Source organism: Macrosteles quadrilineatus, unplaced genomic scaffold (assembly GCF_028750875.1).
Source record: "Macrosteles quadrilineatus isolate MER2022 unplaced genomic scaffold, UCM_ALF_1.0 Scaffold_21__1_contigs__length_2333173, whole genome shotgun sequence".
NCBI lineage: Eukaryota > Metazoa > Arthropoda > Insecta > Hemiptera > Cicadellidae > Macrosteles > Macrosteles quadrilineatus.
The window spans coordinates 308,789-330,430 of NW_026542614.1; the positions used below are offsets into that span (position 1 = coordinate 308,789).

At 35.5% G+C, this 21,642-nt stretch overlaps 1 protein-coding gene across 9 annotated transcripts in view; it reads right to left on the bottom strand.

Moving 5' to 3' along the window:
• Positions 1-21,642, bottom strand: part of LOC129005479 (ecotropic viral integration site 5 ortholog-like) — a 188,845-nt gene that overhangs the window by 12,526 nt on the left and 154,677 nt on the right. For 7 of the 9 annotated variants that reach the window (XM_054434379.1, XM_054434380.1, XM_054434378.1 and 4 more), the window contains 11 exons: positions 19,207-19,389; positions 17,205-17,302; positions 14,162-14,283; positions 13,154-13,282; positions 12,453-12,623; positions 11,490-11,615; positions 9,692-9,810; positions 8,951-9,065; positions 8,272-8,430; positions 951-1,043; positions 99-242 (listed from right to left, as the gene is read on the bottom strand). In XM_054434379.1, coding sequence (XP_054290354.1) covers positions 99-242; positions 951-1,043; positions 8,272-8,430; positions 8,951-9,065; positions 9,692-9,810; positions 11,490-11,615; positions 12,453-12,623; positions 13,154-13,282; positions 14,162-14,283; positions 17,205-17,302; positions 19,207-19,328 — 1,398 coding nt within the window. In that variant the 5' untranslated portion in view covers positions 19,329-19,389. Of the gene's footprint in view, positions 1-98; positions 243-950; positions 1,044-8,271; positions 8,431-8,950; positions 9,066-9,691; positions 9,811-11,489; positions 11,616-12,452; positions 12,624-13,153; positions 13,283-14,161; positions 14,284-14,366; positions 14,446-16,068; positions 16,157-17,204; positions 17,303-19,206; positions 19,390-21,642 lie in introns of those variants that run through there. The other 2 variants (XM_054434382.1, XM_054434383.1) reach the window with 2 other exon arrangements.

Consider the following 21,642-nt stretch of genomic DNA (forward strand, 5'->3'; position numbering starts at 1 on the left):
AGTAACTGTGACTAGGGTGTGGAAAATTATTCGGGCCTAGGGGCACCAAAATGCTAAATCCGGCCCTGCATCAGGATGCTACAATATTTCTAACTCACATTCTGTTGCAGTTTCAACGACAGCTTAGTAATCTCTTCATGTGCCAGCTCCAGCTGATGAGTCGTCTCCAGATGAGAGTGTTTCAGGGCTGCCAACTCTCTCTGTACCACGAATGTAGTTTCCTCCTCTTCGGCTCTGGACACCTATACAACAAACAATCATAACTGTTAAGAAATGATCCGACAAAAGTATGTGATAGCAGAAAGGTACTGAAGAGACCAAACAATTAGGGGGAACTAGCAACTAAAAATTCACAAATTATAGAATAAATATATACGACACAATGAGATCTTGAAAAAAAAAAAAAAAACAATCTTCTAGCATTCAGTAGAGGAAGTATCATAGAAGATATAAGACTAAAAATGGAGAAGCCAGGTTTGAAAAAGTAACTGAGGGAGTGATTAAAAGTGAACATGATGCTGCCAACTAAAACAAATTTACTTAAATCTCTTCGCCTTAGTCAAAAACTACGCTACAACAATTTTTTATGAGGTTGATGGCCAGTTTTCAATTTTATTTACACTTTTGCATCCTCATGGGCCTCTAGCTTATGTGAACGATTAATAAAAGGAAGGGGTGAGTCGATACAAAACAAGAATGAAACGTTCTGATAAATATTAGTGGCAGCATTGAGACACGAAACTACAACATTGCTGCCTTGGATCGGTAATATCTCATGCTGCCACCCGAGCCACAGCTATATGCTATATGTGTATTTCCACAAAAACAGCATTTGGCTATCTTTAGGCCTACACATTACAGCCATCACTAAGGGAATTAAAAGGATTTTAGTTGTATTTTGATAATCTATGTCCACTCAAATTTACAGCACAGTACAAAATGCAGTTTACCTGTCCTCGCACCAACCGGTCGGCCAGTTCGCTGCTCTCTGCCTCTAGAAGCTCGACTCTTTGTCTCAACAACCGGTTCTCTGATCTCAGTCTCTGTGGACAAAAACACTTGTATGAGATGACTTGAATATATAACCATATAACTATCTTGTGTATTATGAGTGGGACACAATTGGAGTAGCGGTTAGAAAACATGACCCCTGTTTAAAGATCTTGTTCAAATCTTGCCACTCACTGACTGTGGGCATTTGCTGATAATTCCACGACTTGTAACTTCTGAGCCCGTACAACAAGTATGAAAAAAGTATACCACTCAAGTAAAGAGAACTGGTATTAATAATTTTATCTATACAGTCACTAGACATTTTTTTATCATCAGCGTTCTCTGGATGGTAGCGTACATGGGGAATAACTAACTATCACATGACTGTATTTTGGATAATTCAAATACTAAATGTTTACATCAATGTCAACAAATTCTTAAGTGTGATGTACATACTTTTATAAAAGTTGACAGAGCGAGTATGAGGCACATTTAATTCCTGATTACAATTTCCATACTCCAAACCGCATGTTGAGAGAATTGTAGCCAACACTTAACAAATATTACACAGGGAAAAGGGAAATTTCAACACTTTTATTCCAGCAATGGAACAATAATTACCTTCTAACATGTGTAACTGTTATCACCTTGACTGTTATCAGTTACTCTACAGTTTCAATTTATCGTTTACGTTGGTCTTTATTGTCTTCAGTGTGCGGTTACGTAACAATACGGTGAAAGTGATATGTATACATGTTAGTTTATTTACAAAAAATATTGAATTTACAGGAAGATATACTAAAAGAGTAGCTTAAGAGATTATGTCATAGAAAGTTTGAATATTGGTTGAAATGTATCCAAAGAAGGAATTGAAAAAGTTATACGAAGAGCAATGTGTCTACTTATAACATGGTTTCAAGGTAAGAAGGACAAATGAGTATTACCATTGTATTATTAATATTTTGTAATTCAAACAAATACCAATATTGGTGACCAAATAATATCCGGTTTACAAACACCACATTTCAGAAGAAACATTTAGATCATTTTCTGAATTACATGTATGTAGTGGTACACAGAGACCATTGTTGGTGACTTTCTAAATACAAGTATTTATCTCAAAATGTTTTGGCTGGATCATCAGCTTAGATTTACGGCCCATCAGCAACTGTGTATGTCAACAAGATATTATGACGACAAGATTATTTTGTAAGTATAACATAACGTAAACTGAACTGAATTTTTATTACTCATGTAATATGAAATCAATAATCTTGAGCCAGTGTTCAGAGTTAATTTCAGGTATTCATCAATTGCCAAAATATAACCTCTAGAGGAATATTTTTCCAGAGTTTAAATATCTTTTTGTTGCCACTGTAATCTTTGGTTGTCAGGATGGCGACTGGTTTCGACACTCAAGGTGTCATGATGGCGAACTCCTAGGAGTGAGAGCATGTCTTAAGACTTGAAAATGACACCTTGAGTGTCAAAACCGGTCGCCATCCTGATGACCAAGGATTACAGTGGCAACAAAAAGGGATTTAACCTAAAAAATAATAAGTCTGGGTATCCACCAAAATAAAATTACTTCCGAAATAGACATTTTCACAGCCATTTTTAAACTCCCTAACCCATTATGTGTACTTTACACCCCCCCCCCCCCACCCAACATTGCACTAGGGCCATAACCTTCAGTCATCTGTTGATGAATGTCAGCATCGGACATGTGATGTGTGGTCAAAAATAAAGGTCATCCAGAGGCTAGAAATGCTTAAATGCAGGGACCCGAATGAGCTCAGTGGATCAAAATATTCCAAACGTCCAAGCTACCACAGTTCCTGATACGAAAAAGATACTAGTCTTCTTTCAATGTTATGATAGTTTATATTATATAAATTTAACCAGGGCAAAAGTAAACGGCCAATTCGCTGAGTGTGGGTGAGTGCAAGAAAATATTTAAATACTATTCTGTCAAACAGCCAGAGTGTAGCATATAAGTTACTGTAGTACTTGTGGACATAGTTCTACAAGAAATAAACAGGTGGACTGGGCAGTTACTAGTTGCTTGTACTAGGTACTGGGGCTTTTTGTTGTTTCTAATGCAGGAAAAATTATGGGCCAAGAGTCCTGGATACGACAATGACAATACCGCAATACATTACAAAAATACCGCAACTCCAAAAAGAATGATTTATCTCTCAAGAAGCAGCTCTCATGAGAACACCCCTGATAAAAAACCCTCAAAATGGACAATGCATGTTGGCATGGTAGACTTAGTGCTGTACATCTGTGGTAAGTCTGGCTACTGAGCTGAATTGAGTAGTTAGCAATCAACGGGTTAAACACGGTATGATGAGATTCACCATTAATTTGAGTAGAAAACAAAAGAAGGATTGGTGAATTTTATGACTGAGGATTGAGGAATAAAGTTTCTCTAACTTAAAGCGCATTAACCTACACGAACATCATTTACCTACACAAACAGTTTAAAAACAAAAATTGACTGCTACAATAATCAAAGACTATGCTATAGCTTATTCTCATAGTGCTATTCTAAAAAGTGAGGTACCAGAACCAAAACCTAAAAGAATATATGATATCCTTTGCCATATTGCTAATTACTTTTTCCCGTGGACAATTAACTGTAAAATATCACAACAACATGACTAAAACGATAGATGGAATATAAATATTTCTTTAAAATAATTTTTATCACGATTTTTTCCATTCACATGAATCAACGACGCACAAATGCAACAACTACGCAACAGCTGGTCATAATAAAATAGACTGACGTCGCATATTTTTGTTGTTGTCCCAATATTATTAAAAAGCTTATATCTTCGTAACGGTTTATTTGAAGGACCTGAATTCTCTGTGATCTACAGGGATGTCTGTCACTTGGTCTGTGGATATGATGATTGATGATTTTTTTAGGATTCGCATTCGGATTCGAGATTTGAAATTCGTGGATTCGACCATCACTATAAGATAGAGTATTAAAAAATATATTTTTGTTTTAATTTTGTTTTTTGTTTTTGGGTTGTTATCTTTTACATACACTCATGAGGGAAATACATAGAATACAAGAAGATGTATAAGCTTGTTGGTTTTTGTTGTTGCACCTTTTTACTAAATTAATATATCTCTGGAATTGAAATAACTCTGCATTCTAAAACCACTCTCAAGATCATTGTTATTTTATAAAGTGTTTAAAACACATTCGCTAACGATCGCCATATGCAAAGCTGCGGTCATTGCTACGGACCGAGGTATAAATTTTAATATTACACATAGTACAGTAACAGGTGTCACTTGGTTAACACGACCTGCAGACCACGGGCCAGGGATGCCTGGTCACTACTGTCTGTTTCAAAAAGCAATATACTCGAGTTGAACCTATGCTACAAAGTTATTAGTGATCAGATTTTTACCGTTTATGCATGAAAAATTTGCTTTTTTAATTCTACGTTACATCATATAAGTTAAAAAAATGTCCACATTCTTTAAAAAAATTTGTTATTGTAGTGTATTGTGTATTGTATTGTTAGTGTAAAAAAACACGGGTTTTAGACGATGCGTAAATATATTTTGACTTTAAAAATTCATACAAAGAAAACTATAAACTGCAGGACTTTGAAACTGTTATACAATGTTACTTGGTAACTTATCAACATTACACGTGATTTTCAGAATTTTGTCTTTGATAAAAAAAAGTGTTAATTTTGACGAGTGAACATCGCTTCTCAAGATGCCCGCGCCTTTCTCTGAGAGAGAGATTTCTATGATACTCAGTGCGATTGTCTTTTTTAGACTCGAGGGTGAAAAGTTAAATGATAAGAGGTATCCGGTTAACCAAAAAGTCCACGAATGTTTAGGAATACCGCTGATTACGGTCAAGAAGTATAGTGCCAGCATGAAGGAAAACCACGAGAACGAACCTTCGCCAACGACATCAAGAAAGAAGCAATGCGTTCAACGTGGACCAAAAATTGAACTCGACCACTTCACTCTGTGTGTGATTGGAAGAACAATTTTTTGATTTTTTTTATGAGAAAAGTGTTCCCGACAATTGAATTTCTTTAGGCATCTCTAAGGGAGAATATGCCAGATTTTCCTGACATCTCCAAGACTACGTTGTATAGAAGAGTAAGGAAACTTGGATTTCGATACAGAAAGTTAAATAAGAAACCAGTACTCATGGAATCTCACTCTGTTGCTGCTTCTAGACGGACCTATTTACAAGAAGTAAAACATCTTTGCTCCAGTGGATACAATATATTCTACACAGACGAAACTTGGTGTGGGCAAAATCACACTTTGAGGCATGGATGGCAGGAGTCAGTTCTTGATTCATTGAACAACGAATTCAATAACTTTGACCAATACCGGGCTCACATTCAAGAGATTTTTGGTTGGAGGGGTGGATTTAAAATACCATCAGGAGCCGGGAAGAGGATAATAATACTCCACATCGGCAACAAAGATGGTTTTCTTCCTGGAGCAGAGTTGTGTTTTGTCGGAAAAAAGGGACAAGTGATTACCATAATGAAATGAACGCTTGTCACTACGCTGAGTGGTTTACAAATGTGTTACATTTGTTACCTGAAAGGTCCGCAATTGTCATCGATCAAGTGCCTTACCATACCATGGTAGATCCAGAAACAAAGAACCCAAATATGTACTGGAAGAGATCGGATATAATAGACTGGATTGTAAAGAAGAATGTTCCACTTCCTTTAGGACCACACACGATTGAGCGATTCACCAAAGCACAATTAATTGTTCATGCTACGCCTTACTTTGGAACTCCAGAAAAAATAGTTGATCAACTGATTAGGGAACACCGACCCGATGTTAAACTTGTTTGGCTTCCAGTAGCGCACTGCGAACTGAATCCAATTGAACTTATATGGGCGTATGTGAAATCGAAAGTGGCAAAAGTAAATATCGCCAAAGCTGCCGAAAAAGGAAGAAGTATGGAGGTAGTGAAAACCCTGTGTGAAGAAGCCCTTCGTTCAGTGACCCCACAACTGTGAAAGAAATGTATTTCACATACAGACAAGATTGAAGCCGAGTACTGGGAGAAAGACGGACTGACGGAGCACATTTATGAGGTCCAGCCTTTAATAATAACAAATGACAATCCCGATGTGACTGATTCGTCCGAAGAAAGCTTATTTTCTGACATTGAATAGTTTCTATTCATTGCAAAAAAATGTAAAAATTGTATATATGTTGTAAATAATAGTGGCCTAATGTATACATTGTAAATAGACTGACAATCTTTTATGAAGAGCTAATCCATTTTTAAACCTGCCATTGGAGGTCCAAAGCCCTCATGAGAAAAGGCGATGGGAAATGGTTAAAAATTGCTATAACAAATACACTTTCAAAACGTGCTCATAACAATATGACAATGCTACGTTTCCTTGTAGAACCCTTTTGTAGTTTGAGTGACTTCACGCTTAAACTATATGGGGTTGCATGACGTGTCCACATAGCGCGTTCTGCTGCTTCTCGAGTCCCGCATTTTCCCCCCGAGTCTGTCCCAACGGGGAGAAATGGCGCTCGTTACTTACGCGCCGCTACACACTGACCACATTTGATTTATCAATCTATATAAAATCAGAGAGTGAAGTGTACATAAATCAATTTATATTTTCAATTGTTACGTTATCGCCGGTTTAATTTGAACCTTGTTGGAAGTTTATACGACCAAGCAAGGCTCCACAAAAGTTACAAGAACTTTTTTTTATCAAAGACAAAATTCTGAAAATCACGTGTAATGTTGATAAGTTACCAAGTAACATTGTATAACAGTTTCAAAGTCCTGCAGTTTATAGTTTTCTTTGTATGAATTTTTAAAGTCAAAATATATTTACGCATCGCCTAAAACCCGTGTTTTTTTACACTACGCCAATAACAAAATTTTTTAAAGAATGTGGACATTTTTTTAACTTATATGATGTAACGTAGAATTAAAAAAGCAAATTTTTCATGCATAAACGGTAAAAATCTGATCACTAATAACTTTGTAGCATAGGTTCAACTCGAGTATATTGCTTTTTGAAACAGACAGTAGTGACCAGGCATCCCTGGCCCGTGGTCTGCAGGTCGTGTTAACCAAGTGACACCTGTTACTGTACTATGTGTAATATTAAAATTTATACCTCGGTCCGTAGCAATGACCGCAGCTTTGCATATGGCGATCGTTAGCGAATGTGTTTTAAACACTTTATAAAATAACAATGATCTTGAGAGTGGTTTTAGAATGCAGAGTTATTTCAATTCCAGAGATATATTAATTTAGTAAAAAGGTGCAACAACAAAAACCAACAAGCTTATACATCTTCTTGTATTCTATGTATTTCCCTCATGAGTGTATGTAAAAGATAACAACCCAAAAACAAAAAACAAAATTAAAACAAAAATATATTTTTTAATACTCTATCTTATAGTGATGGTCGAATCCATGAATTTCAAATCTCGAATCCGAATGCGAATCCTAAAAAAATCAAATCTGTAATCTTTGAATCTCGAGTCCCAAAAATAATTACAAATGAGCTTATGGTGATTAAAAAAGCAAGAATGGAATAGGAACCATTTAAAAATAAATATTACACTAACCATAAATCACTACTCTTTGCAATGAAAAGTTAAGTAATTACTTTTGACACACGGCAAAAATAACAGACGACTAATCGGTTACATCTTTTAACCTATTAACCTAAATCCAACGGTCGGTCGGTATACTTGATTTGGACAGCAAATATTCATTATTGGTTATTTATGGTTGTTGTAGGTACACTTGTTAATTTTGAATTCGATAGATAGTATACTCTGTTCATAAAGTGGCAATGTCACAGTACTGTTTATTACGACGTCAATACTCAATAACCTCTATAATAAGTCAATGTTACAGTATTGTATATTACAACGTCAATAACCGTTATGGTTATGCAATGTCACAGTATATGCCTTATAATTCTATATAAAAAAAAAATACAGTCTCAAATCTCGTTAATCAAATCTCTAATCCGAATCTTTTCTTAGGATTCGAGATTCGAGATTTGAATTCGACAATCCCTAATATCTTACAAAGGTTTTAGAATCTCGTTTCCTTTGCGCTCAGCCAAAAATCCTGGACCTTACTTAATCTTTTGACAGTTCAGGAGGTAAAGAAAAAAGACGCGCCAGTGAGAGGAGGTTTATTCAGATGAGCAGTGCCAGAAGACATGCAGCAGCCCAGGACATCACTGTAGGTTTGATACATACCCTCAACTCCACCATCTCTTCCTGCTCCTTGATCTTCATCACCGTGTACTCCTTCTCCAGCTTCTTCATCTTCTTTGCATTGTACTTGACGTTGAACGCCAGACTCATCAGGCCGTCAGGGTCGGCGTCCGCTCGTGGCGGCAGGTCTTTTTGGAAAAACTGGAAAACCCAAGATATTTTAGTCTTTTGTAAATAATACAAGTAAAGATTGATTGCTTATCGATAACAAAGTAAGCGATTTTAGAGCCATAGTCTATGTAAATGACAATAAGCTTGCAAAAACACGATGTTGTCTTATTCACAATAGATTTCTAACACTAAACCGTGTTGACAACAATAATAGTGTATATCAGCTGATCGGTAAGGAAGTAAAGGACACTTGAAGTGCTGCCAACTTAAAATCTTTTTTGTGCCTGAAATGTGGCTCACTATACTTGTAAGGCCATCACATCCAGCAGCGGGTTACTTTGCTATATTTTTGTACAAAAACACTATGTTGTTTTAGTTGTAAAGCACAATTTACTGACATGGTGCAAGTACAGAAAATTACTAGTCTTGCAATATATAACTTTTACCTTTTTTACACTGTATGTCCAACTTATATTTTCAGTTTTCAATTCCAAAACCATTTAACATCTAAAAAAACAATCTTTCCCTTCAATGAGGCTTACATACTAACCTTTAGCATCCCTTCCATATCCAGACACAAGAGGTCCTCTTTGCCGATGGTAAGAAGGGAGATGGCCACTTTGAAAATGATCTCCATCCCTTCCAGCAAGAACACGTCGATAATCCTGTGTGTCAACAATTCAAGATTAGTAACGAGACAGTTCACAATCTGCAAAATGTAACAAAAACCTTTGCATCACTTCGTCGTACAGAAAGTAGATATTCTTTATAACAGCTGATCTAAAAGGAAGTAATTGTTTCCCAAGCTCTAATTTAGAGCAAGAAAAAACCAATCAGCAGATTTTTCCTTTGCTATAAATTTACTTTCCCTTGCTTTTTTTGATCCTCCATACTTTTTTTTTTTTAGCTTGTAGTGTGTGTTTACTGCACAATGAACAAAACGTTGAACATGAACTTATGATTTTACATTGTTATTTAGGTTTGCTACAAACTTTTGCTTATATTTTTATATTTATAAATTTAATTTTACTAAAGTCTGTTACTTTGTAACTCTGAATATTTTTGCGCAGTGTTAAAAATTTTCTTTCCAAACTTACATCAAAAGTGATTTTACGGCACTTGCTCTAATTATTCCTGTCCTCGACTTAATTTCTTTCGTGATAATAACTCTCATATGCACGGCTTTGCCTCACTTGTGAAATTCGGTGTTCCTTGAGCGTGCCTTGGAAATTGCCACTATTGGTACTAGTAATGAAATATACAATTTCTTGATACTTGACGGTAGACTGACCTGCAGGCCGTCGGGAGTGCGAGGGCTGTTGTGAACAGTGTGAGGAACCAGCTGCTGGCGTACATACTGGTGTGAAAACTCTGGGACTGGAAGTGTACGTGGAGATCTGGTATCAGCTCCTGTAAATACACCCATAATATGTCACTTCATAGTGTTTTAGTTAGGAATGTGCATGGATTCGAAAGATTACATAGTTAAATATACATTTTAGAATTTAATCTTGAAAATTATTACCCAGAACTACACGATTATAATCATCACAAAAATTCTTCATGATACTGTATAACAATCTAAACTGTACAAGCACATATCTAAGAAAAATTTGTTGTTTAAATCAATATACTTCACTAAGTTAACGTATTCCAGGAAAACGTTCTTGCTGCTTATAGTACGTCCGTTTGGCTATGATACCCAGCGGATTAGGAACCTTCTCGGAACTCGACTCACCCTTCAGACCCGCTCGCCAGGCTGGCCGTTGATAAAAAGTTTACCTACCTACTGTCACAGTCCCACTGATCTGTAATTTTTTTATTTTAAGTTAAAATAAATTGTTCTTTGCATATTTGAGTTCTACATGAAATTCCAAAAATAATGAGTCCATACACAATGTGGATACTTAACATCAACGATCTGAAAGTTGGACAAAGCTGGTGACTATACAGAGTAAATGTTCTACTTTCAGATCGTAGATATTAAGTATCCACATCATGTCTGGGCTCATTATTTTTGGAATTTCATGTAGAACTCAAATGTATAAAGAAAAATGTATTTTAACTAAAACAAAAGAAGTTACAGATCTGTGGGACTGTGACAGTGGGTGAGTCACTGTTTGTCTCCGTTCAGCCCGACGAGCAGGTCGAGAGGGTGAGTTGAGTTTCGAGAAGGTACCTAATCCGCTGGGTATCATAGCCAAACGGACAGACTATAGTGCTTACCCATGTCAGGTATTTAGAGGTTAGACACAGTGATAGATAGGAGTGAATAAATTGTTGATGTACTTGAATATAGAATATTTAACATTGGTATAGTTATACTTCTAAGTTTGTGATTGAAGAAATTGTTAGAGGAACAAACAAGATATTCCCTTCAAAATATTCAATATCAACAATTATGAGTATTTGATGAGTATTTGATTAGATTGAACTCAAACAAATCAAATAAAAACTCACTATTCATGTAATGAATATTCAGAATTTTTCTGTTTGCTCGATAACACGCACCTGTTAAGTGTTGTACAGTTCCACCTGTGTTAATGGTCGATCTCTTTAGTTTACTATTTGTCTGTACAACAAATTTAGGTCAGAATGTCTGTCAAGTTGGTTAAAGATCTCACATGAAACTACTCAACGCTGCTGAACATGACAATCATGCCTTATCCTCCAGTAACTCAAGTCTTATCAGCGTCTGGTCGACCAGTATCAAATATCATGATAAGATTTTGTTTTCCATGTTATTTTCAAAATTTACAACTTCTAGTAAACTCAATTTTTTATGCAGAAGATGTGAATATCCGTAGTTAAATTGTATGACAACAAATCGCTATTTGTGTTAAAGGACAGGCAACACAAACCTTCGGTTTTTTAAAATATTTTTACAAAAAATAAACACTTGCTACTAGGACATGTATCATACATAGTTGAGTTTCTTTTATGGTAGTCTAATCGTAACTCTGTTAGGCTATCTGAGTTTCCTGTACATTTTGTTGTTTCATGAGTTAGCTGCATATTTTTTGTTTACTATCTATCTAATGTAATCTTTAATTGGACTTTTACGAAATTTACAACTTTAGTAGTATTACCTGAACTAAGTTCTCCAGCTGGTACATACAGAGGCCCAGTTCAGCCATCGTAGGTTTGAACATGTCTCTCATGCGGTAGTCCTGCATCAGCTTCACAAACACTGCAAACGCTTCTTCCTCGGGCATCTGTCAACAGATTAAAATTGGCTAGAAAAATGTGATTTCACCAAATTAATTAATAAAAAAGTTACCTCATGGTGGAGCCGTAAAGTTTTAGGCTTGGGTACGCTTAACTCTGTCTCAGAAAAAAAAAAAAAAAACACAGGTTGCCTATTAATTCAGTATTGGATTTTTGGAAAAGCGGAGTGGGGGGGGGGGGGGGGTAGGGGGTTCCCACCTGTTACCAATTCACTACATCACTGGTCATACATAACTTAAAGTACAAGCCTTTATTACAGGAAATCACATTACCTTGTTTACCGGAGTTTTTTAAAGAGTTGTTTGACCACAGGTGCTTGATATTGTTTTTCCATTGCTTGTCTGTTTGTGGCAGCTATTTACATTTACAACTTAAATTATGCACTTTGTTATGGTAGTGTTTATAGTGACAAACCATGGAAGTGTAGGTAATAAAAGACCTCGAAAGATGTTGCATCTATGGCAAAATATCATAGAATATAACTCTCTTAATAACTACATCAAACAAAGTTATTAAGGCAGATCCGTGCAAGTGGCATCCACCAAGTGACGAATATTTGCCAAGTGGCAAACTATTTCTGTTTATCGATTTGTCTCTTTTCGAGAAGTCCGTTGCTAAGCTGAGTGGTAAAACAGACACAGAGTGAGAGTGGGTAGGCAATGACTTTCGCCGAATGACAAGTAGACGAACAACCATCTACACTAGTCGTGATTTGGCTCAGAATGCCACATCCGCGAACCCTGCTTTAGACATTGCAATATTGTATGGTTCTTGAAAATAGGAAATATATTCAACAATATTACTGATACATGTCTGCTAGTTACCTGCATCAGCAACAGTCCCACTATGAAGCCTGAGCCCTGACAGTAGCCGACCTCTCTGTCGTGTAGAGAGTACGCCTTCATCACGTTGAACAAACTCTCTTGTCCCATTCCGTCCTTCTCCTTGAAGAAGTCATGCTCTGGATATGTCCGAGCAATGTCTCTTCGTATCACCTACGAAAATCAGATTAAAAACTCTGTGTCATCTGTTTACCTATTTACAACAACCATGCACTCAACACCGTCTTGTAATAGCGTAATAGCGTAGACTAATAGAGTCCTAGTGTCTTTTATCTTTTTAGGTGATTTAAAGTAGAAATTTGAGGAATTCGAAGGTTTTTTTTTTGGAATCTTTAGGCTTATGACAGTGGCATTCCAAGACCCGTACAAATGGTTAACTGGAATTCAAATAAAATCAAATAAATTCAAAACAAATAAACATTGTTACAAGCATTTTACAAATATTACATATATATATATATATACTAATTTTGCTAAAATATAAATAAACAAAATTTCCACATGGGAAAACCCGTGCTTGGAGTGAGTCATTATTGAACAGAAATAAATAAAGGTTTTGAAAACATAGAAAAATTAAAGAAAACACTTAATTACTGATGGCATGGTTATACAGCGCTAGCAGAATCAAACAAATAATGGCATAAAACTTTCCCATCAAACACATCTCTGCCCTGTTACTGTACCTTTTCACAAGCTGAGGTGGCTTTGATGTAGTCTGCGTATTGTTTCTTGACGGACGAGTCGTGCGCTCCACACAGCAGAGGCCAGACAATGCCTCGGAACGGGTGAGGAACACCTTTCCGCACCAGCTCCTACACAAACACACGATTAGTACCGATTATAGTTATAGATAATTTATCCTAATTTTATGAAAAACTATTTAACATATTAAGTCATTTTATTTTTAAGCTCTACTAAATGGTTTTGAGTTGCAAAATTTTGTGTTTTGGGGCCAAAAATGAGAAAAAACAATTTTAACCCCATAAAACCCTGTCCCTTTGCAGGTTTAAGAACTCATTTCAATAAATGTAGCTTTACAGTTTTGTACCAAATTTAATTAAAATTCGGATAATTTTTACTCAAGTTATCGAGCTAGTGGTGTAGTGGGGCGGAAACGTGTTGGAACGGTGTTCCCTATCTGCTTTTTCCTAAACCAAATTATATTCATTGGCAAACCATGCTTTTACCAAGACTGTGGTGAGCTTGTGAGTACACCACTGGTGATATTGGGGGACATAAATATATATGAATTTGAACGGATGGTGTTTTTGGCCTCTGAAGACATCATAACGAAAAAAAAAAAAAATAGTCGCGAGTCTAGGTCTTATCATGAGACCTATGGTAATAACTTTTTCCCTGTATGGGTAATTCGCAAAAAAATTTTGCCTTAAAAAAATATTGAAAACTATGTCAAACAATGTTTTAATATAGTGTGTATTAAACAGTGTGCATGGGTTGTGTTTTTACTAAACATGTATATTTGTTGCTGGTACTGAGGCAAAAAGTATCATACACGATTCACTCAGTAAGATGTTAATGGTACTTGCATAAATGCATGAAACTATCATGCTTGTAATGTAAACAACTACTTCCCATCATTGCAGCGTAATATACCTACTATTGTTGTCTAAATTTTCATTGAGTTTTACCAAACTATATTCAAAAGCCTCTATATATTTAAGTCCACAAACCTTGACAAAAGCAGTCTTTTTCTTGTAAGTTGTCTCCCAGTCGTTGACGACTCGGCCCCAAACACTCCACACGTCTTCCTCGCCATCTTCCCCGCAGTTCCGGTCTTGACTGGAACTTGTACCTGGAAACACAACACGTAAAAACACCATGAAAACCACAACAAGCTACATAACCTAGAAAACACTCTCAATAACACTACAGAACCTTGAAACCATTTCATCAACCAACGAACAAACCGCCACAGCATCTACAACTACTCGCAAACCTTCGGGACACGTCACCCATTAGACTAAGGAGGTGAAAGACGGATAACGAACAGAAAATACACACAGGTGAACGGCCAATGACACAGGTAGCGTCGTCGTGGCATCTGGTTCCAGGTAAACAACAACACATGTGCGGCCGCGGCATACGACGAACACGAGGTGACGATTCACTAAATTCTGTCACTAGGAAATAGAATAGTGAGAAAACACAGTTGTAGACAATTCACATGAACTGGTCACTAGGAAATACAATGTTGAGATAACGGGTCATTGAGAGAAGAGATAAGGCAGGCCAATAGAACAGTTTGGTGGGCCATCTGATTTAATCATTGATTTATGATGTAAAAGATCAATTGCACTTGATATGTTGTATTGTTTTGTGATTGAGCAATCGTGTTTATAAATAGTAGATGCAGTTGTATTTATAGCATCGATACAAAAACTCATTCTACATAGAATTCTTTTTATGTGATACAAATTTGATTGGATACATTGTAATTATAAAGTTTATTCAGTTTTTTACCCTCCTGATAACATTTAAATACTATACCCTAAATTATTGCAAATACAATTTTATGTGATTTGAAATTCAAACAGCATGGCAAGCTGCCTAAGGTTAATTGGTTAATGTGCAGAAGAAAATAAAAAAATTGTATAGCTAAAGTCCCCAATGTATGTTTTATATTGGCAAACAAACAATAGGTAAGGGACTGCACTTGCAACAAACTTGTCTTACTTGCTTCCATTTTGTGTTTTAATTCATTATAATACACATTTTAGATGTAATAATTATAAGTAAAGGAGGTTTCAGAACTAATATAGTTTAGAAAATTAGAAAAACTGAAAACTGAAAGAAAACCAAAAGAAGTTTTTTTCTAGTTATCTAATCTATGTTACTAAGAAATTCAACAATGTCACTACTTTAAACATGTCAATTAATACAAAGTTAATATGGATTAAAATAACTAACATACATTATAACCATAAATGATAACTATTCATCTATGATTTATGTAACAGTAAACCCTTTAAAATGGTTAACTTGAAGTATAATACCATGATGAGTTTATGAATCCAACTTATATTTAATACTCAAAACCGAAAATAACCTATAAACTTACGAGCAAGAAGATTCACAAATAACACCATCCTATAATGAGTTCAACGATGACACAATATTATCACATGACAGAAGCAGAACAATACCGCAATGACAACACATGAAGCATAACCTTTCACTATCAGCAGGCCTAGTTATGATTGTTGGCAGTAAACTTATTTCCGTTCAACTTGATTGAATATTGCTTTTCAATGTTAAAGCAGTTTGAGTAATAATGAGTATTTTAATATGAAAAATGGGTAAACTTTTTGTTTCAGCAACTTTTTTAAAAATATTTCATCTGAATAACATTCTCTAGTAGTAAATCAACTACATGCGAACTAGAAACCCAACTACAGATTCAGGCATGTTAGTAACTATCAGCAAACTAAAACTGTTATCCTTCACCTGAGTTGCACAATTTTGTGTTACGATTCCAACGTTAACCGATGTGCATTCACTACAACTCTTCTAGGTTTGTTCCACAACAGTTGCACAGCAGCATACAGACATTTGCCAATCTTTCATGGTTTTCAGTTACCTTCTTTGTCTCGTAAAAAAGCCCTCACGTCTTTGAGAGCTAAAGTCCCTAGCCCGTAGATGTTAGAGTGCATGATGGAAAATCACAGAATTATAGCTTTCATCACCTCAACAATCGGAAGCTTTTGGAAAACCCAAGAAAACCTGGAATAGGATGGCTTATAATGTTTACTAATGTAAGACTCTAAGAAAGAAACAAACAAAAAAGTAATATATTTTTTACTTAAGGTGTAATCTGTGATTAAATTCAAATAAAAAAGAAGACTATTGAACAAAGTAAAACTTGTATCTCAACCAACATTTAAAGAAAGTACTTTTTAAAATGTGCTACAAGATACAACAAATAAATTAAAAGAACTACCCTTGATATTTAATCAGTTAGTTTTTAAATAATGTAAAACTATTGACACAGACTAGTTGTTTAAAACTTGCAACACAAAGAAACTACTAAAAAAAGTCATTTGAATGAACGTTCCTTAATTTTACGACATGTATAACTGACAGAAAAAGCTGGGTGTTAAAAATGTAATACGCAGACTATTTTTTGGGATTTCAAAAGTAGTAGGTAGCAGTTTATTGTTTTATGGTATCTCAAGACCGCAACACTCTGTAGTACCTAATAAATAAAACAAAAGCTTCATAAGGCTAGTTAAAAATACTTTGGCATAGTTAGATTATATAGATTAATGAAATCAGCAACTAAACTAGTTATCTATGAGTTTGCTTCGATAGGTTAAGACTAAGCACTACAATCTTTACATATTTTGCACTACAGAGCGTAATTTTCAAAGCTTGTCAATTAATACTAAAATAATCATATTCTAAGATAGATAAAGCATAGATAAAGACATAGATAAAGACTATGCTGTTTAATGTTTTTAGCATTTTTACCGATATTATCTTCACTCAAATAGAAATAATAATAAACATACCATTGTCAATACTACTCAATGCCTTTCAATAAACCCAGTACTGTATCATACAGTTTTGATGTTGTAGAGGTAACATTTTAATTTAAGATACCTACTTTGCAAACACAAATAACTCCTAATTGTTCTCCAATACACAGTGAAATAACAATTTCAATAATCCTCATCGGAAATGAATACCTAGTTATGTAACTTTCACAAAACATACCTGATGTGAGAGAAATTTGTGAAGTGTCGGAGCTTTTCCGAGAATGTCCACTGTTGTTAGATATGGAGTTTAGGGACTTGGCATCGGCTTCTATAAGCCTGAAACCAAACATGATTAAGTTCTTAAGTACACGCAAAAAAAAGAGCTTGCAAACTAATGAATCCTAAAATGATTAATTGTGTCGATGGATAAAGGTTTGGATTGCATGCCAGAGAATTTTCGTTTGGATTGTCTTCATCAAGATTGTGTATAAAGCTTGGTAATGGTTAGGGGAAAAGGGGTGGTGCAGTAGCCCATTAGTTAACATACAATGATGGTTATAAAATTTGTTTTGAATTATCAACAAACTATTGAAATTTGGGTAAAAACCTACAGTAATCACATATTTCATTCAGAATATAGCTCTAAAATGTTATCCTCATGGCTGTATCTGTACAAATCTTTCTATTTTGTCATATTTTAAGATTTTAATTTGTTAACACATTTAAAAAAAAGTACATAACCAACATATACAAAATTGACACAGCTGATTTTGTGAGATGCAAACCCGATGATTTTCATTCCATGTGATGGTGTATTTTTACTCTATCCATGTTTGAACACATTATAGTCTTCAGCACATAAGAGTCTGAGGTTGGTGGCACTTTTTACCTAAAGTAGATTGTATGGTCTTTGAAATACCATTATTAGGTTTTTTTTTAAGAGGTTGGCGACCTCTTTTAACCTTCCATTTGCCCGTCCACATAGACTAACTGCCCGTGCGTGGAACGTATCCAGCAAAGCACGCCAGTACAGTACAAAGGTGAACTGTACTGATAAAATGTTTTCGACAGTGACCAGGATCTGAACCCACGATATCGCTGCCTTGGGCCCTAAGTCCGTGGCGCTACCGACTGAGCCACCAACTCACCACATCACCTATTGACACAGTTTGTCGTATACTGAGAAAATAAAACCGGCATAGAGGCAAAAATATGTAAGAGTTTCCTATTTGAAGTTGAAATATCAAAACCAGTCAATCATCAACAAATTGAGTAATTGTTGAATAGGGGGAAGGCAAAAATATGAAAATCGTCAATGAATAATTAGAAATAGAAAAGTCAAATTTATTGAATGATTATAATAGTTTCCTTAACAAGTTTAATCATTGTGTGGTCATGAGTTGGGCGGTTGGATTTCAAAAGCAGACTGTCTATCTTTAGTTGCCTCCCCTCCCACACAAAAACTTATCACATGATAAGTTACATTGGCAGAAACATTGGACATGTAAACTGGGAGAGTAACAAGAACTTACAGCGAGTTTCCAGTTCAACATTAATCAGCTGATGGTCTGATAATGCTTTGCAACAAACTCAACTCGCTAACAGTGTTTTATGGGTTTCATTGGTTTCAACCAAGGCCCCACTAGAAAAACTAGTGAGGCCTTGTTTCAACAAAGTTTTGTACCATACTAGAGTAAATATTTTCAAGAGAGATTTGATATATTAACAAGTACAGTTTGCAATGTAACATTTAGAAAAGACAGTTTAATAATTACAATCCAACCCTAACCAATTGAGTATGAAAGAATAAAAATAATATAGTGCCTAAAATAAAAGATTGTCCAACAGGAGTAGGTGGGTTTAACTTTTCTTTGTGACAATTTTAGGCAATGTTTGAAATAAATACTCTTATTGCTGCAAACCAAATCATTATGCAACATTTTGGCCTATTAAACCAAACATAACTATGAATAACTGTTACTGCGCAAATATTTGATAGAACGCCCAATAGGGTCAAACCATCAAAACCTGCATTGCTCCTCCTGAAGGTTGGGTCGAACTTATTTCAGCTGTCAGCTGTCATGATTGTGACTTTTTAGTGAATGGCGATTGGCGAGCCCACTGTGGCTAATTTAAAACTTAGATCACTTCAGTCTTCAGTCTATCAAGCTGGTCTTTAATTCACTCAAATAGCAGTTTTAAATGTTCAATCGTTAATCACAAGTCTAAAATGTTCTTACCGGTTTGCCTCCTCCAATTTAGCGAGGAGCGCCAGTTCTTCGGGTGAGGCGTCGTTGGCGTTAACAAGTGTTAGGTTGTTGTTGTATTCTGGGCCGGACTGTGCCACCATCACAGAACTCATGGTGCCATCACACTGCCCCGACACTGACACAGCCTCAAGTCCATCACCTTCACTGTGGCCTCTGTAACATATGATGTTAGGTTGAATAAAGCTGCCAAGATTAGAAGAAAACCCATTTGCATGTTTAAGATGTAGCCAGTTACATAGTTAAATTGAGCCAACAACTGAAAGTGTATGTCGAACACACCAACTTATTAACCAAGCTGAACTGACGGGAACTTATTTAAAACTTTATTATCTTTTACTATACATCAAATGGGGAGCAAGTTGGTCTAATGGTAAAGCGCGGGACTCCTGTCCCATAGGTCCCACGTTCAAATACCGCCAAATCACCAATGAATTTTATCTAAGTAATAATGCCGCAACCCCTAGGTTTAGCCTGAAGTTATGTGAAAAACAATTCCGAGCTTGTCCTAGCATCCCATAAAAAAAATTATAGCGCCAAAAAATTGAATTTTTTTATGATAGCAAGCTTGCCTGAAAGGGAAAAGCGTGGTAAATTCAAGTGAGAAAAACATATTTACACTGTACTTGAAAATCAGAATATCATGTTTAACTATTCCTTACAGCATTTCCAACCAAAGGAGATGTGTGTTTGGAAGAGACTTACTGACACATTATTTTTGTGTTGAGAAATTCAAAGTAAACACTTTCAATATCAATGGATGATATGTTACTCCATAAAAGTCACATAAAAACGCGCAAGTTAAAAATCCCCTAGCCATTAAAGTGCTTAAGTTTATTTTATTCTAGAGGGACACAAACAACAGAGGTGACCCTTATCCAGAGTTTGGGAGAATGATGCTAGTTTGGCTTGTTAGGGCTCTAATGGGATAACTTTATGTGATATCATTTGTCAACATCCAGCAGGTTTGCTCTGAGCCTTGGTTGTAACTAATGAATATAATGTGGGGTGGTTTGATCAGAAATGCAACACATTGTCCTGCATTCCAAAGATACGATTGTCATGCATTTAAACAATGGAATTGAAATTCAGTTATGAGCTTTCACTATTTTTTAGAAGTACAGTAGAACTCCGATTATCCGAATCAATAGGGACCAGACCCCATTCGGATAATCAAAAATTCGGATAATCGGAGTTTTACCGGAATTCCGGGAATTTTAATGAAAAATCTACATTTTCGGTACTAAGTGAACTTTTAATTACTAATAATTTAAATCAGAACATTTTTACAGTTTACAATGCTCATAGTACAAGTGTTCTATACATGTTATTAAGTCAATAGTGTTCCATCAAAGTCCAAAATTGGCTAAATGTGTTTAATAACAATTCTTTGATATTTTGCAAAACTTATTACTGTAGCTTTACGATTTTTAAATTGTTGAAATAAGCGATTCGGATAATTGGAGATTCGGTTAATTGGAGTTCGGATAATTGGAGTTCTACTGTAGAGATAATATTCTGCATTAAATTTGTGCTAGTTTAAGAATAAAAATTTGAATTGAGTCATCGATATATAGCTGATGCGAATTTACTTATTTTTGTCGGGTAAGCCAGAATTTAACAAAACCAAGTATAAAGTATGGCTAATTAAAGAATCAAGAAGAATATTTACTGTTAGATAGTGAAACCGCTGTAATAATAGGTATCTCCTACATCTTACTGTCTAGAAAAATACATTTTTATCATAGTAAAAAAATACACATTACGCTATTACCTCGATCAAAAAGTCCTCAGCCGAATACAACCCCCATTTAAGCAATTTGCTATAGTTGACTATAGCATTTTTTAAAAGTAACATTACTTAACATTGACCATAGTATGAAAGAATAAAAGAGCAAATTGAATTACAGTAGAACACTTCGTGCGTGTTTCATTCAAATATTTTTTATTTGATAAAAGATTGGCTACTGCTGGTCCGTACTTCATCTTTAGCGGCGAGCTAGTGAGGTAGAGCTTGAGGCTTCGGTCAACGAGGTCCCGTGTTCAAATCCCACCAATCACCAATGTTTTTTAACCATTTGATAATTCCGTGACCCTCTAAGCCTAAGCCTACTGTGAAGTAATGTGTAAAACGGTTCGGGGCTAGAGCTTACAGTGTTTTAGCTATGATGTAATGGTGTGATAAAGGGGAGAGGGGGCAGGAGACTCATACTTTATCATACAATAGTCTGTGTTATTAAAAATAAAATAAAATTATAAGAAAGAAATTACGTTAAATACTTTCTGAAAATTATTTGTTTACAACGGATGCTGAGTGGGGCAAATGTGTGAGAAATTGTGTGTTAACACGACTGTGTTGTCCCATGCTGTTTCACCCCTTTCACACACTTTATTAAACCTTGGCAACCC